The following is an 18,284-nucleotide window of genomic DNA, read 5'->3' on the forward strand; positions in this document are numbered from 1 at the left end:
TGACATAAAAAAAAATTATTGTGAATTCAGTTTCAACTGAATTCACAATAAAACTACCATACAAGGCTACTGTTTGTTTTTCTCTCTCTCTAGTATATATGATAGAGGAGAGTGTTGGATTTGTTAAAAAACAACAAAACCAAGACAGTGTAACTCCAGTATAAAAGTAAAAAAAAAAGTAATTAGTTATTATTTTTTAAAATGTATTACTGTAATTTTAAAAAAAAATTTTTTTCCTTTCATATAAACTCATTTAAAGGATTTCATATGTTTGTTTCATTTTCTGAAATAAGCAATACCATGAAAGACCAAGAAGTTGAATTATAAGCTAAAAAATACCAGATTCTTCAATTTCTAGAAAATGACAAAAAAAAAGTAGAAAGATTCAAAAAAAATCTAAATGGGGGACTTGACCAGATGAGATAAGAATAAGAAGAAAGGAGAACATTTCATTTCTACATGAAACAACATAGAGGTGATTCTCAATTTCTTACAATCTCATTTTCTTATATTATACACTAACCATAACCATTTTTTGTATACTGAATTCATACCTTCTGTATATCAGCTTATTATTATTATTTATATGGGCACTCCATGGAGTCAAAAGACTCATTGTGAGACCTACCCTATTCATTAACACAATACCTGTCATACATCTCCTTAAACCTATTCAACTGTTGGGGTGCTCACAACCACTATGGAAATCCATTCCACTCATTCACTACTCTTAAAGAAAAGAAGTTAGTTTGCACACCCTTACTAACCACACTCTTAGACAGCTTCCAAGTGTGATCCCTGGTTTCCCCCCTATTACCCATGTGTTGAAAAATTTCTTGTGTCAATTTTATAATATCCCTTTAGTAACTTATAAGTTTCTATCATAATCCCCTCTCCTCTGCCTGTCAGCTAAACTCTGCAACCCACACACTCTCTCAATCTGTCATCATAGGGAATATTCCACAGACCTGTCACCAGCTTGGTCACTCATCTCTGAATTCTCTCCAACACCTCCCAATCCCCAAGAAATGCAGGTGACCAGATCTGAGCACAGTAGTCAAAATGGCCAAATCATAGTCTTATAAAGAGGGATAATAACCTCCCTATCTTTACTTGTCAATGTGTTCTTCAGCATCCAAATAATCCTGCAAGCTATTTTGCCAACTCTTGCAATGTATCCTCTGAATTTCAAATCTCTATCTATCATTACCCCCAGATTCCTAGCCTCATCAATTTCTGTAAAGTAGTACCATCATTTTACATTATACAACACTAAATTGATAACTATTGTCTTTGCCCACACTGCCAATTTATTTAACTCAACTTGTAAGATATTTACATCACCTTTATCAACCGCCCTCACTAGTTTTGCATCAACAGCAAACAACTGAATGTCCCCCCCTCCCTTCAAATCTTCTGCTATATCATTAATATACAATTAAAGAGTAGTGGTCCTAGCACAGGGACCTGGGCCACTCCGTTAGTCACCCTCATTTGCCTTGATTCCACTCCACCATACATAACCCTCTGATGTCTGTCTATCAGCCACCTACTAACCATGGTACCAGTCTCATATCCATTTCCATCTACTCCAACTTATGTAATCATCTTCCATGTGGTATTCCAAATGCCTTTGCAAAGTCCAGCAGTGTCAAAGTGTAGCCATTTCCTTTAAGTTTTGAGATGAGCATATGTTTAAAGCTATTGTACAGCTGTGTTTCCTGCTTGCTGGCATCACCATCATCATGTGCACAGCAAGTTTGTTTGCACGATGATGCGACTATTTTATTGCATTTTGCCCTTCTTTTCACGAAAAAGTCCTTTGCCTGTTCCACCTTCATAGGCCTTTCTCTTTTGCCAATGATCTTCCTCTCACTGTTTTTGACTTCAGTCTATATTTATCTGATTCCTTGATAGTTGATATCCTTCTACCCTATATGAATATGCTTATCATTTCTTTAAGTTTTGAAATGAGCAAATGTTTAAAGCTATTGCATTATTGCACAGCTGTGTTTCCTGCTTGCTGGCCAACAGTCTAGTTTTGATACTTTTATTTTAGCTAATAAATTCCCCCCACCCCTTGTTCGAGAGATTTTCTAAATTTTTTTCCCCCATCAATATCTTTGTTTTTTAAATGTCACTATACAAACTAAATAATTAAATTGTATCTTATTTGTTCATTATTTTATTTTCCATGACTATCTTGATCTAATAGGATCTTTGCCTTTAAATGTCTTTTTGAGAACTTTACACTATACTGCTGACATATTAAATTCATAAATTGATTTTCTGAATCTTTTTATCTAGTAGCATATATGACCATCTCCACATATTGACAATAGTTCTTTTTGTTAATTGGATATCTTAATTTGTTTTCCTTTTACACATATACATATTTTTTAATTTGATCAATATATATATACATGCATAATGAATATACTGCATAAAGCTGGAGACAAACAACATTCCTGTCGTAACCTCATTATTATTTTCTCTTCCTATCATCTAACAGGAGCTTTACTTGTGTATCTTTATACAAACTTTATAGCTTTTACTTAATGTACTGGATATTCTTGTTGTTTCATCTTCTTTCAATATAATTTTTCTCTTTGTATTTTATTAAAATCTTTTTAATAATCTCCAAATGCTGTCTCCAAATAAAATTCTTGTCTGTTCTCAATAATTTTTAAGACATAAATATTAGTTACACATAATTTTTATCATCTACAAACTTGTTTTGTACTTTTGAAACTCAAGTATCTGAAATATATCTAGGTCTGAATTCAAAATATTATTATATATGTTTTGTACACTGGGTGTAATAAAATTATAGCTCAATAATCTTCACGGTCTCTGTCTTCTTTTTTAACCGCCCAACTAGCCACGATGTGCTTAGACTCTGATCAAAACATGAATGTGATGTATATCTTTCATACTCATTCTGTTTATGTGATACCACCTGTGGTTATCTCTACTCACATATTCCTGAATGTTTAACAATGTCAAGATTCTTTCTAATATCTTAATTTTTACCATAATCCTGCGATTAATGTCATCTTTTCACTGTCCTAATTTTTTTTTCAAACTTCTCGTATCTATGACTTCTAATCTGTGATAAACTATTTTCTTCCTAACCCAGCTCTCAGATTCATAAGTTAAAACTGTTTTAAACAGGGTCTTGTATATAGCTACTTTAGTGTTTTGACTAATTTCTCTCTTATTCGATATAAATTTATTCAAATGGCTCCAACCATACCAAGACATCTCATTCTGTTGTCTATTTCCATATTTAATTTGCTATCTTTACTAAACATTGTACTTAAATAACTGAAAGATTTGACTTATTCTACAGGATGCAGCTAATGTTTGCAATATTCTTGCCTGTTGCTGATTTTTATGCCACATTTATTACAATTTGCTTAAAGTAAAGAGCTGAGATTAAAACTTTCAATTGTAATTTCAAGTTTAATGTCTTTTCTTCATAGTGTGATCCATACAAATGATGAATAATAGTAAATATAGTGTGCATCCTTGTCTCACACCTAATTTTACAATAAACTATCTTACCTGCACCTCCTTTAATTTTAACTGCTGATTTACGACTTAAATATACGCTAGTGTCCAAAACCTAAAAGTGAACACTATTTCTGAAGATTTGCAAATCCAGTTGTAATCTTGCGGCAATTTGTATAACTGATGATTTCGAGTAGAAAGCAGATACACATTTAAATTTTCAAGTCACATGCAAGTGGTCATGTAGCATTCAACAGGATAAAAGGCTGTGCTAAGCAAATTGTGTTTGAAGGAAGCTCTTTTCATGAAGGAATAAAGTTGCAAACTTAGATATCATTTAATGTCTCAAAGATACCATCTAGATCAATGGTTCTTAACCTGGGAGGTAGCATCCTCCTGAGGGTGTTGTGAACACTGAGGGGGGGGGGGAGGCAGTAAGCTTTAGGGAGCAGTGAATACTATTAATACAATAAAAGCAAAAAATTCTGTATTTAATCTAGCATCCCTATTTACATTGTATGTCTAGTAATACTGTTCAAATTTATTCACTACTCATTTTTTAGAAATTTTACATTGAAAGTTAAGTAATTGGGCTACTTTTTGGTTTGAATTTTCTACACTGAAAATAATTAATTTGGACTATTTTTAGCAGAATCCATGAGTTTTATAAGCTTTATTTGCTACTTTTCCTAATGCCTATCTGACAACCTGGTTTGCACTGAAGCCCATTAAAATTAGTGAAAAAAAAAAGAAAGTGTGGTCAATATTAAAGTGAATATTTAAAATATGGAGTTATTCCATCTATGAATAATAAGTAATTACCAATGTGCTTAATATGGGAAAAAACTTTCTCAGACAAAGGAATGAAGCCTTCAAAGAATGATTGAACATTTAAGAACAAAGCACCCAAATAAAGTAGAAAAGGATGTGGAGTACTTTTGCGAATTAAAGATTAAATTTAAAAATCGTCCTGGGCTTAAAGGATTGGTTGCAAAACAAAGTAACCACCAAGAGAAGTGTTGTGTCTTACAAAATTTCAACATTGATTGCCAAATGTGGAAAGCCACATACTACTGGCAGAATTCTCATCTTACTGGCCATAAATGAAGTTTTAGATATGATGATTGACTCAGGTAAAAGTAATATGACATAGTCAGTTCCTCTCAGCAATAGTTCAGTATGAACAAGATTTGACTAAATGGCAAAGGACATTGAAAAAAAAAAAAAAAAAAAAAAAAAAAAAAAAAAAACTTCGTGACGATTTAAAAACCATAGAATTTTCTGTGCAACTGAATGAGACAACTTTACGTGACAACGAAGCTCTGTTAATGGTCTATGTGCGTTATATAAATACTAATGGAGAAATGATTGAAAAGTTTCTATTTGCCGAACAAATGAAAATTGACAAAAAATTCTACAATATTTAAGGTTATTAAAGCCTTTTTAATGCTAAAAACATTCCTCTTGCAAATATTATTGCATCTGCAACTGATGGAGCACCAGCTATGATTGGTCGTCCCTCTAGATATAGCACATTTAAAAGAAACAGTTCCAAATATCTTTACAATTCATTGCATTCTTCAGAGACAGCACTTTGCTGCAAAACATCTTAGCGGTAGACTAAGATGTTTTGACAAAGACTAAAGACTTTGGATGATGTTATTAAAGCAGTGAATAAAATTGGGAACTTTGCCATGAAAAATGAAGAGGAATTTGAGCATCTTTTGATTCACACTGAAGTTAGAATGGCTCTCAAATGGAAACTGTCAAGAGTTTCTATTTGCTGAACAACTGAAAATTGACACAAAAAATTCTACAACATTTAAGGTTGTTAAAGACTTTTTAATGCTAAAAACATTCCTCTCACAAATGATAAAAGCATTTAATAATGTTCTAAAAAAAAAGGAAAATGCTGACATCCCATCGTTCTGATATTTTCACCAAATTAAATGAGGGTTAACATCAAATTGCAGGGAAGCAACATGTATCTTATTAAAGCAAAGGGAATTATAAATGCTTTTATCAGCAAATTAACATTCTACAAGGAGAGCATTGCAAGATGAGATTTTGCTTAAGGGTCAAAGCTGTATAACTGAGAGGAGACCTCCACATAGCCTTTAAAGGAATGCGGAGAACCGACCAGGGCTTCTGACCTAATGTCCAATCCTCACCTTCTCGTGGTGCACCCTGTTGGGTATCTACTTTGATACTGAATGAACGAGGATGGGCTGGCAATTTGGGATTTAGCCGACCAAATTGTATTCTTATTGGTTAAACCAAAATAAAAAATGATGGTACAACATGACAAAATTTCATGCCGGCTGGGGCGTCGCCCGGTTAAACAAGGCCCCCGTTGTTTTCGCCAGGGAACCAGGGCGAACAGCGAAAAGTCAGCTACTGGAACAAATCTGAAAACAAACCCCAACTCAACATCACCAGAGATAAAGATCGGTACTATCAACGTAAGAAGCCTGAATGGCAAAGAAATGGAGCTAGCTGAGGAATTAGATAAGTACCAGATCGACATAATAGGGGTGACTGAAACAAAAAAGACCAAAACTGGTGAGATCTTTCTGAGCAATAAATACAAAATGTTATATTCAGGCAATAACAATCAAGGAAAAGAAGGAGTAGCCATAGTATTCAACACAAAATACGAGGCTAATCTTCTTGAATGGCAGTCAGTCTCAAGTAGAGTAATGTGGGCAAATATGAGAATGGGGAACTGGACAATGAGACTTATTTGTGCCTATGGTCCCACAGAAGGCTCTACTAAGGTAGAAGTGGAGGAATTTTTTGAGGCTTTAGAAAAAGCAACTGACACAATGAAAAAGGAAAAGTTGGTCCTTGTTGGGGATCTAAATAGTAGAGTAGGAAATGATTGTGAGACATACAAAAATATTTTGGGAAAATTTGGAGAAAAGAGCAAAGCTAATAATAATGCCAAATATCTGTTGGATTTCTGCTCAGGACATGGACTGATTATTACTAACACCATGTTCCAACATAAAAATGTGCACAAATTCACATGGAGAGAAGAGGCTAGGAAAAAGAAAAGTCTCATTGACTATGTTATTGTTGATAGTGATGTTTTCTCCCTGGTGCAGGACACCAGAGTGTACAGAGGATTTGAAATTGGAAGTGATCACTATTTAGTCTTGAGCAGGATAAAATTGAATTTCATATTGAAAAGAATAACATGTAAGAAAGTTTTAAAGCGAATAAAAGTTGAGCAGCTCTCAGATGTAAACTGTAGACTAAAATACAGAAATATTATTGAAAAGAAAATGAAAGAGTTTGAGAACAGGAATCAAACCTTGGAGATTCAGTGGCAAACTCTGAAGGAAACATTGATTGATTCTGCGAGAGAGGCATGTGGTGAGGTTGTGTGCAAAGATAAAAAAATCAGAACTCCCTGGTGGACACAGGAAGTTAAAGAGGCAGTGAAGGAAAAGAAGAAAGCATATCAAAGGCTCCTGGCAAATAAGTCAGCTTTTACTCTTACAGAATACAGAGACAAATGTAAGAAAGCTAAACAGTGTGTAAAACTAGCTAAACAAAAGTCATGGGAGGACTTTGGCAAGAATATAGAAAATAAATATCAAGAAGGTGGCAAAATATTCTGGAGGTTGTTGAAGAAGCTTAGGAATGGAGGAGAGAGTGCTGTAAAAGGAATTAGAGATGATAAAGGTGAAATGAAAACAGGAGAAAAAGATATCCTTGAAGTATGGAGTAATTACTTTGAAAAACTGCTAAATGAAACAAACAGTGATGATAGCACAGTGATAAAAAACACTGACCAGGCATGCAGTCAGGAATACATATCCATACTTGAAGTAGAAAAAGCCATCAAAGGCTTGAAATGTGGAAAGGCAGCAGGAGTAGATGATATTCGACCAGAAATGCTGAAGTATGGTGGTATAAGAGTCTTACAGTGGCTGCACTGCATAGTTCAGAAAGCCTGGACAGAGGGACGAATTCCCGATGATTGGAGTAGAGCTCTCATAGTACCCATATATAAAAAGGGAAATAAAACTGAATGTGAGAATTACAGAGGTATTTCCCTACTGAGTGTTCCTGGCAAGATCTATGCAAGTATACTTGAGAAACGGTTGAGAAGAATTGTGGAAGAAAAGCTTGGTGAAGAACAAGCTGGATTCAGGCCAAATAGAGGCTGTCAGGATCAGATCTTCACTTTACGACAAATAGTCGAGAAAGCATGGGAATATAACAAAGATCTGTATTTAAGTTTTGTCAATTTGGAAAAGGCATAAGACAAGGTGCCAAGAGAGAAGCTATTCAATACGCTGCAGTTATATGGTGTCAATGGGGCATTATATCAAGCAATACTTAGTCTTTATTTGAGTTGTGAGTCAGCAGTTAGAATTGAAGGAAGTACAGGAAGATGGTTTAATGTTAAATCTGGTGTGAGACAAGGATGTACATTATCCCCTCTGTTATTCATTATCTATATGGATCACATTATGAAGGAATGTGGTATTAAACCTGATATCAAAATTGGAGATGTTAATGTCAGCTCTTTGCTTTATGCGGATGATGTTATACTTCTAAATAAATCCGCTACAAGTCTGCAAGATTCTCTGACTAAATTGAATAGCTGTTGTAATAGATATGGTATGAAGGTCAGCAATAAAAAGACAAAGACAATGAAAATAGGCAGAATCATTGAAAATGTCAACTGTGTTGTGAATGGAGAACCTGTGGAACAAGTAAAACATTTCAGCTACTTAGGCACAATTTTTACTGAAGATGGTAAACTAAATATAGAAATAGACAACAGAATCAGCAAAGCTGGTATCGTGGGAAGTCAATTGAATAAATTCATATGGAATAAGAAAGAAATTAGTTGGAACACTAAATTAGCTGTATACAAGACTGTGTTCAAACCAATTTTAACTTATGGATCTGAGAGCTGGGTCAGAAGTAAAACATTTGACCAAAGACTAGAGACCGCAGATATGAGAGTCCTGAGAAAGATTAGAGGCGTGAACAGATGGCATCAATGGCAATATCATATTAAAAATGAGGATATTAGGAAAGAACTTGACATTGTCAGCATCCAGGAATGCGTTAGCAGAGCTAATCTCAGATGGTATGGTCACTTAAATAGAATGGGAGAGGAAAGATTAGCAAAACAAGTGTTCTCTGCCAGGTTGGCAGGAAAACGACCCAGAGGAAGACCAAGATATAGGTGGATTGATATGGTACAAAGTGCCTTAGACGATAGAAATATAAGATCTGATAATGTTGGAGTCTTGACAAGTAACAGACTGATTTGGAGGAAAATTGTAGATAGGAAGTTAGTAATGATGTAATTTTTTCACGTAGTACTGTCATATCCTGTACACCCCTTGAGGGTACATGGCAGGAATTTGATGATGATGATGATGATGATTTTCTGCAGTCCCAAGTCTACAAATAATATATGATGATTTAATATTAGATACGGATTTAGATTGTTACTGTTTCCATCTTCTTAGATTGAAAACTTAATGATCAGATTCAAAGACTTTGATGAGCTTAAAATATCCGATTGGGTCATAAATCCATTTCTTTCTGATGTCACTTCTGTTCATCTAAATTTGTGTGCAGAGTTTACTGACTTAAAAAATTATTTGAAGCTCAAGTACAATTTCAACAGCTTGGGTATGAATGATTCTGGCCAAACATGCAAGGTAAGTATCCTCAGCTTTGACAAGAAATAAAATTACTGCTCATTGCTTTTCCTTCTTCATACTTGGTTGGAAAAGGATTCAGCATCATGTTGCAATTGTTAGCTAAGCAAATAAGTGAAAGAGGAGACTTGAGACTTTGTTTGTCTAACATTGAACCTGATATTGAAAAATTAGCAGAATCTCATTAGGCTCAGGGTAGCCATTAATCATTGGCTTATTAAATACAGTAAGTTTACATCTTTTTTGAGTAAAAATTAATTTGTATCAAAGTAATTAATTTTTAATTAACTATCAGTTCAAATATGTTGATGGTAATTTAGGTTTACCTAATAATATATTATATTTTATTGAGTTATTAACCTAGCCTGGCTGGCTGAGTGGTTAGTGTGTCTGCTCTCCAGTCAAGAGGCTGCGGGTTCGAATCCTGCCGTGGGCATGGATGTTTGTGATTGTCCGTGGAAATACTAGTGGTGGCGATCGGTGGTAGATGCCGTTGGTGTAGTTGCGGCCAATTGGTGAATTGTGAGTGGTGAAAGCAGAGCTGTAGAGTAGATGCCCTCTCTCTTGATGAGTCTATGAGTCTTTGGACTCCCTGGAGGTGACAAATAATAATAATAAGAAGAAACTATGCCTTTTTTTAACCTAGTGTAAAACTGAGCAGGGGAGGGGACACAGGAAAAAAAAGTTAAGAATCGCTGATCTAGATGAGTTCATGCAGGAAAGAATTGTTGGAAAGCTTGAATAAGGTCACAGAATTACTGATATTGCCAGAGAGTTTTGAATCTCACATAGCATTGAATACAGGCTCTGGACAGCATTTCAGACCAATGGAATGTGTACCAGACATTTGCTACGACATCACTCTTGCTCTACCACAGAGCATGAAGACAGATTTTTGGTTATCAACAAAATGTAATCAACACATCACAGCAGGTCAGTTTGCAAGTTGGCTCCATTCAAGCACAGGTACATGGATATCTCAATAAACTGTAGCAAGATGCCTGCAACAAGTAGGCCTATTATGCCAAAGGCTTGTAGTCTGTGTCTCTTTATCCGCAGCTCATTGTAGAACACATTTTCAGTGTTCTGAAAATGTGTTCTACGCTTTTGGTGTTGTCTCCATAAAAATTGGACAAGATGCCAAGGCTAATGTACTCTTTACAGATGAGAGTCATTTAGTCTTTCCTCTGATTCTAGATTACACTTGATCTGGAGTGAAAGTGGTACAGCTTAACATCATGAGAATGTTCTTGAAAAGGATAGGGATAGATATGGCGGTGCTGGGGTCATAGTGGTGGGAGGCATTATGCTTAATGGATGCACCGAGTGTGGGAAAAAGGGACTATGATTGGTGAATGATATTACAATGAAGTTCTTCAATGACTGTTTTTTGATTGTTCCATAGTGCTGTAGGTGAAGAATTCACTTTTATGGATGATAATGCCACACCAAATCATACATGAGCAGTGGAGATACTTCTGGAGACTGAGAATAGTAACTGAATCGAGTGGTCAGCATGTTCTCCAGATCAAAATCCCACTGTTGCTCAAATATCCCCTCCAGAAAACAAACAAGGCTTTATTCCTGAATAACTTGGTGCTAAGCATGGTATGACGTTGTGAGAGCTGCATTGCAGTTCAGAGTGGACATAGTCCACACTGAAATGTCTCTCTGCATAATTTTCTGTAAGCACTGTACATTAATTCCTTAACTATGTCCTTAGGAAGTTTGTAACTTTTGCCAAAATGTATTGTAATTTAATTTGTATGAAATCTATAACACAATTTTTTTATGTAATACAATTTATTAGTATGCTGGCAATAAATTGATGTCTGCATTTGGGGTCATAAATTTCATCATCATCTTCCTTTTTATCCTCTTTTACTTTGTGGTGTCGAGGGTTATTTATTAATCATCGGACCTCAAATCGTTCACAGGATAAGGTGGTCAGCCCTATGCCCCAGCGTGTCCTATGTCCTGTAGTGTTGAATTCTCAAGGCTGGTTTGCCTGCTTTGCAGGATAAAAAACCCCAGGATAAACTGGGGGGAAAAACCTACTGTCCATGCCCAAGATCAGCTAACTTGGCTATGGCCGAGGAAGATCCTTCAGCTCCTCATGTCACTAACGGGAATCGAACCTAAGACACTCCTTCCCCAGGCATATGGTTGCGAAGCGCACAGCCACTAGGCTAACCATGCGGACAAAATGTTTTCATATACAGGTAAAAATGTAGTTCATCCTTAGCTTTTGAACCAGTGTAGGCTATATATTGCTCTACTAACACCATATAAGTGTTCTGAATAGCTTTACTCTTGGCACTTTCTCATGTGCCTTTTTCAGATCAACAATAAAAAAGCAAAAACTTCAATATGGTGCACTGTTTTATTTCTATGATTTCTCAGTTATTTGTCTTAAGGTGAAAATCTGATCCTGACAACCCTATTTTGGCCTGAGCTCAACTTCTTCAATTTTATTGAGGAGCTGGAGCTTGAAGAAAAGCCAAGTGACCTTTCATTCTACTGTATTGTAAGATGGCTATCAACTTCCAATCTTTTGAATACGTTTGTTGCTCTTTTTGAATCAATCATAACTTTCATGAAAAAAAAGAAAAAGAAATACCCACAACTAGAATATCGTGGATGTGTACAGGATCTGATGTTCTTTACAGATGTTACAACACCTCCAATATTTAAATCTGGCACTTCAAGGGAGGAACAAAGTTATTACAGAACTTATCCAATCAGCTTACAGTTTTCAGAATGAAATAAAGCTTTTTCAAAGAGATCTGGCAACAAAGAAATTTGAACACTTTCCCAACCTAGTGTAAAATTAAGAATAACTGCTTTTTCTGATGCTGAAATTAAAGACAGTAAACTGAAACAATACAAAGGAAACTTATAACCACTTTATATTGATTTTGAAAATAGGTTTGAGAAAGTAAAAAAGTTGAAGCTATGTTTTCAATTTCTTGTGAATCCTTTTGTGATTGATGTCATCAATGATGGATGTCCTGTTGTTGCACCTTTTACCATGGATGTTGCTTCAATAGAGACAGAACTTATTGAGCTGCAAGAAGACGTGGGTTTGAAGCTCATCTGTAACTGACTTTTGTCACAAATCACAGAAGCAAAGTATCCCAATCTTCAGAAAACTGGCTTCCAAATATTCTCTATTTTTGGGACAACTTACTGCTGTTAATCTCTCTTCTCTGCAATGAAATTTGTCAAGTCAAAGCGTCATGCTATCCTCACTAACAGCCACCTCACTGAGCTTCTAAGAACAGCTTTGACATTCTACCAACCAGATTTTAACCTATTTACTGCACAAATGAAGACTCAATCAAAGCCTTCAATGAGTAGAGATTAAACATATTCTTCTTTGGTGAGTAGAACTACTATATAGTTGTATTTTTTATTATTTATAAATACAATTTTAAAATAATATTTTCTGTGGCTCTTATTACTGAAAAACTTGCCCACCACTAATATATAATATATATTATTTATTTCTATGTGATCCCCCCCCCCCCCCCAAAGGGTTGAAATCTATAGCACACTAGTATCATGGATGGGCTAATTTTTTTTTCTTATACACAATTCAGAAATAATGTCCCACAGATCAAACATGACATCTTTAAAGCCATTTCAAGCCTCCAATAAGAAGGTTGGTTTCACGCTGGATGATAAAATTCATCTCCTGCTTAAAGACATGCACAAACATCCAAGTCTGTAGCAGATTTGAACCCTCAGCCTACTGGCTGAATAGCAGAGTGCTATCCAGTTGGCAAACTCGTTAGTTTTAGAACAGCATTTTAAAAAATGCTAAAGAATAAAGAAAAAGAAAAGAAAGCTATAACAACATTCTTTTCTTTTTCTTTAGAATAGCATTCATGCTATTCTAAAGAAAATTAACAATAAACCTTTCACTTAATAAAACCATTCCATACAAGTCTATGAATGTTTTTATAGTGAAAGTTGACAACTTTTTCTCCAGATTTTAAGGACAAAACGTCATCAAAATTCTAAAATATAAGCACTGAAATTAAAATTGTTTTTCTTCTGAAACTAAAATCAAAAGCAGCTGGCATCTTTTAATTAATTTGGAATTTCATCAAAATTCATCTAGCCAGAGCAGGCATTGATTGATGCCTTCTTGTATTATACCATACAAGAAGCACCTCTGTAGCACATTATGATGAGAGGAATCTTTATATGTTTTTTTTTCGATTGAAGGAGAATCACTAGAGGTAGCAGGGTGATTTCTCCTGGAAACTCAGGTTTTTAATCCTACATATATGCAAATCAGCCTTGAGAACACAAGCGATTTAGAAGTAAAAATATCAGTGGTGGTGATGGTGGTAGAAGTTCTGTGTATTGGTGAATTAAACAGTGCCCTCCCTCGATGAGTCCTTGGACTCTTTGGAGGTGTCACATAATAATAATAATAATAATAATAATAATAATAAAATTACTGTATAATAACCTCTTGGAATAAGGAGTAACCAACCTATTTTAGGATTTCGGTTCCAAATATCTACATGGTAAAAGTGTAGGTCTAGGCATGAGCATAAATTAGGATAGAATTGGATAATGACTTCATTCTTTTGTTCTTGCTTATATTTGTCCTTATATTTGTTCTAAACAACACTGGAAACCAACCAATACTACCAACATAGTGGTCAAAACAGAGCAATATACACAGAATTAACTTCTATCAAGACTGTGGTACCATATGAAATTCAAAGAACATTATTTTTAACATAATGCCAAAGACAACAGAGTCTGACTTGCTACGGTGGTGTTTACACCTTATTTTGCTATTGTATGCAAAATCCACTGCAACTTGTATAGATGAATAGCCCATGCCTGAAGTCTTAGTTTGTGTTGTAGTACTAACATTAAAACTAAAAATCAGAAAATATGAAATTTGTAACAGGAAAATTGCTGTTTAATTATGGAGACCCAATACACATGTTAGAATAATTACTTTACTTAAAGAGGTCTAAAATCCCTCCCCTCCAATTTAGCTGACAAAATACAAATGGAAACATCATACATATTAAACTCTAACAAACTAACCAGAACAGAAAAATTGGCCCTTAAATCCTTAAAAAATAACCCAGACATCATGATTATAAAAGCAGATAAAAGCAGCATGCAGTGAAGAGAATTGCTCAACAAGTTGCCACCATCTCATGGTCCCTAATCCTAATACAATATATTTAATGTCTGAATGATTTAGATTAAATCTAATGATTTAGTGTGCGTTCTACGGTCAATTTTCTTGAGTTTACAGGACAAAAAACTCGAGTTTCTGAGAGAAAAACCCACTTGCCCGTGCCAGAGATTGTCTAACTCAGGAACCAGTCGAAAAAGACTTAGAAAAATTTCCTCTAGTCGCAACTAGACTCGAAACCAAGTCTTCCTTTGTGTGGTCAAGCGAAGATCACAAAATCTTCATCACATCCATGATGAAGATTTTGTGATCATATTTAACACTCGATTCTTGTGTGCTCTCTGTTACATGTTGTCTAAGATAGTTGTCACTAAAGAGCACAAGAAATTTCCTTTCCTTATTCCCAGATTATTATTATTATTATTAACATCTGACCTCCACGGAGTCGAAACACATCATGGGAGGTACATACATAAAGCTTATCCATCCATATCTTAAACTGATTCAATGCGTCTACATTCACACGAAGGCAATGTATTTCACTCACCAACTACTCTCCATGTAAAGGAACTTTCATTCTTCTCACTCCTTTGCTCACACCCTCCTTATACAGTTTCCAGGGATGGCCTATTGTTCTGCACCCCCCCCCCTCCCATTCTATGAAATATTTCTTCCATATCAACCTGATAACAGTTTCAATCTTATATGTCTCAATCATATCCACTCTCCTCCTCCTATTCACAAAGCTTTACAATTGGTATTCTTCAATTTGTCTTCATACCCACAATGCAAAGCCCACTGACCACCTTTGTGAATCTTCTCTGGACCCTTTCTAATATATCCTCATTATCATGAAAACCTGGTGACCAAATCTGTGCACAATGTACGACATCATACAATATAATCATAACCTCTTTATTTCTGCATGCAAGGGTCCTCTGCATCATTGCCATTATCTGATGTGACGACTTCACAACTTGTGCAACGTGACCACTGAATTTCATGTCCTTGTCCTCTACTACTCTCAGATCTCTAATCTCCTCTACCTATTAGTTTCCCCACCAAGTGTATACTTTGCATTCTCATTGCTTACCAAATCTCGAAACTTTACACTTTGAAACATTGAACTGACAGTTCCACTTACCTGCCCATTCATACAATCTATTCAAGTCCTCCTGTAACGCAATAACATCTGTTTGACTTTGCATTGCAATCCAAATTTTGCATCATCTGCAAACAGCTGCATATCACCAGTTAAACCTATCCCAATATCATTAATATACAAATTGAATGACCATGGCCACTACTACACACTACTAGTTGACCTTCCTCCTTTGGGACACTGCACTCCATATGCAACTTTCTGATATCTATCTGACAGCCAGTCTCTGATCCAGTGGCGCACTCAGGATTTAATCTTGGAGGGGGCCGAGCGCTCAGGATTTAACCTTTGGGGGGGGGTGAGTTAATTGGACGTTTTGCGAATACACACTACACATCACATACGACCTATAATTGAGCATCTGCAGTGATCGCTAATTCATAAGTAGCACACAACATAAATAAAAAAAAATGAATTTCAATTAGGAAAAGATTTTTGGAAATTTTTCTAGTGTTTTTTCCTTTTCTTTGGGGGGTGCCGGGGCCCCTTGGCCCCCCCTCTGGGTGCGCCACTTCTCTGATCCAACTCATTAGTCCCATTTCTTTCATTCATTCCAATCCCATTTCTTTCAGTTTATTTAACAGCTTGTCGCATGGCAGTCTATGAAAATCTTTCATAAAATCTAAGTATATTCAATTTAATTCAATTTAATTTCAGATAACAAAAAACAAAAACCTACCTAATTTGACAGTTCTAATTCCACTATTTGGAATTCCTCGCACTGTGGTAAGATACAGATCAAAGTTTTTGTCAACAAAAGCTAACTTCCTTTCATTTGCAGGACCACAGTGATCCAGAGCAACTTCTATGACTTCCATCTAATTAAATACATAGAAGATTTCATTAAAACAATTTAAATTATTCAATCATGAGTATAAAGAATTATAAAAATATTACATATATATACAGTGAGTTCCAGTTATATACAGTAGATTCGGGCCACATCAGGAGTAGCATAATTTGTTCCAATTAAGCAGCTGCTCCAATTAAACAAAGCTTCAAGAGTTTAAATGGTCAATGCACATTAGAAAAATACCAGTTCAGACAAGTTTTTTGTTTAGTGCATAGCAAAGTTAATAACTTAAACAATTAACTTTAATTAGAATAAAATATTTGCAAGAAAAATAATTTCATGTATATATATATTAACATGCAGTTAATAATGTTATAGGAATTGATCAAGAGTAGCTTTTTTTCTTTTTTTCTTTTGATTAACTGCAATTAAAAAAATCAGTGCAGGTATTTAGTGCTGATATAGCATTGCCTTTCTGCACAAAATAGAGTTGTAATCCAGTAATAAATTTTCCTCGCATCCTGAGTAGATACTCATTCAAGCTCAAGAGTGTCATTGATCATCACTTTCTTGCTCTTCTAATGTTCTCTAATATTTTGCTGCTATTTTCTCTTCAAAATCTTATCTTCATTTTTGAAAATTACTATAATGAGAATAATGGAAATGCATTTCCTTAATTTTATTGAATAGTACTGAAACCTAATATCAATGGATGCAAACTCTTCATAGTTTCTGATGCGGTTCATGTTTAATGGGATGTCATTTTCATTATCAGCCATATCTGGCATATCCATGACTGAAATGTTAAAACCACAGTGAGCAAAAACACTTTTGAATGGTCTTTTGCTCATTCCTCACCAACAATCAGCAGCAAACTGCATTTCCTGCAAAAGATTAACTTTTGCATGGACCTCCTTAGCAAATGTAAAGATATAGTAAAATTTTTCATTACCATTGTAGGAGTTTGGTCTCCCTTGGGGAAGACCACACTCCTACTAGGCATGTCCCCCTGGGTGGCAGATGGTGGAAACCCAAATGGGTTGCTCTGAATAAAGAATAAAGAGCCATGGACCAAACGATGTAGCAGAGGCATGGCAAGCTGGCTATATTATTATGCCAGTAACTTTCATGAGCAGGAGAAAGTCTACAAACTGAGATAGTGCTACTGTGTACGAGACAACCGATGCGCCTACTCGAAGACCACATAGAGTAGGTGAGAAATCAGCAATGTGGTCAGCCAAGGACGTGAAACATGTAGCCACCCTCAACATAAGATCACTATACCGACCTGGAAAATTGCAATTAGTCCAGGAAAATTTTAAAAGACTGAAATGGAGTATTTTAGGTTTATCGGAGACACATTGGAGTGGAGATGGATTCATGGATTTACCAGACTATACTTCTCAGGAAGAAAAGATAACATACACAGAGAAGGAGTTGCATTATTAATTGAAAAGAAACTTACACACTCAGTAATGGAAATAAACCCAGTGTCTCCTAGAATAATCACAGCCAAACTTCAAGCAAAAGAAAAAGGTCAAATAATTAAAATAATCCAAATATATACACCAGACAGTAACCATTCAGAGGAAGAAATAGAAAATTTCTATGAAGAACTACAACAGGAAATAGATAATCCCAAAAATAGAGAACTCATGATAGTGATGGGAGATTTTAATGCTAAAATAGGACAGTTCACAGCAGACAAGAAAGATGTGATGGGGAAATTTGGATACAGAGAGCTTAACGACAGAGGAGAACAATTACTAAACTTCTGTAAAGCTAACGATCTAATGATTACAAACACATTGTTCTTATCAACACCCTAATAATAAATATATATGGACATCCCCAGATGGTAATATAAAGAACTGCATAGACTATATCATCATAAACAAACAATGGAAAAGATCAGTAAATAATGTACGAACATTAAGAAGTTTT

At 35.2% G+C, this 18,284-nt stretch overlaps 1 protein-coding gene across 1 annotated transcript in view; it reads right to left on the reverse strand.

The window, feature by feature from the left end:
• The window catches only part of Oseg5 (intraflagellar transport protein Oseg5), a 158,406-nt gene that overhangs the window by 42,779 nt on the left and 97,343 nt on the right, over positions 1 to 18,284 (reverse strand). Inside the window, exon 12 of the mRNA XM_090410923.1 lies at positions 16,227 to 16,365. Within this exon, the coding sequence (XP_090267049.1) occupies positions 16,227 to 16,365 (139 nt within the window). The remainder of the gene's footprint in view (positions 1 to 16,226; positions 16,366 to 18,284) is intronic.

This window comes from Typopeltis vanoorti, chromosome 21, assembly GCF_054136105.1.
Source record: "Typopeltis vanoorti isolate ZY-2024b chromosome 21, IOZ_Tvanoo_1.0, whole genome shotgun sequence".
Taxonomy (NCBI): Eukaryota; Metazoa; Arthropoda; class Arachnida; order Uropygi; family Thelyphonidae; genus Typopeltis; species Typopeltis vanoorti.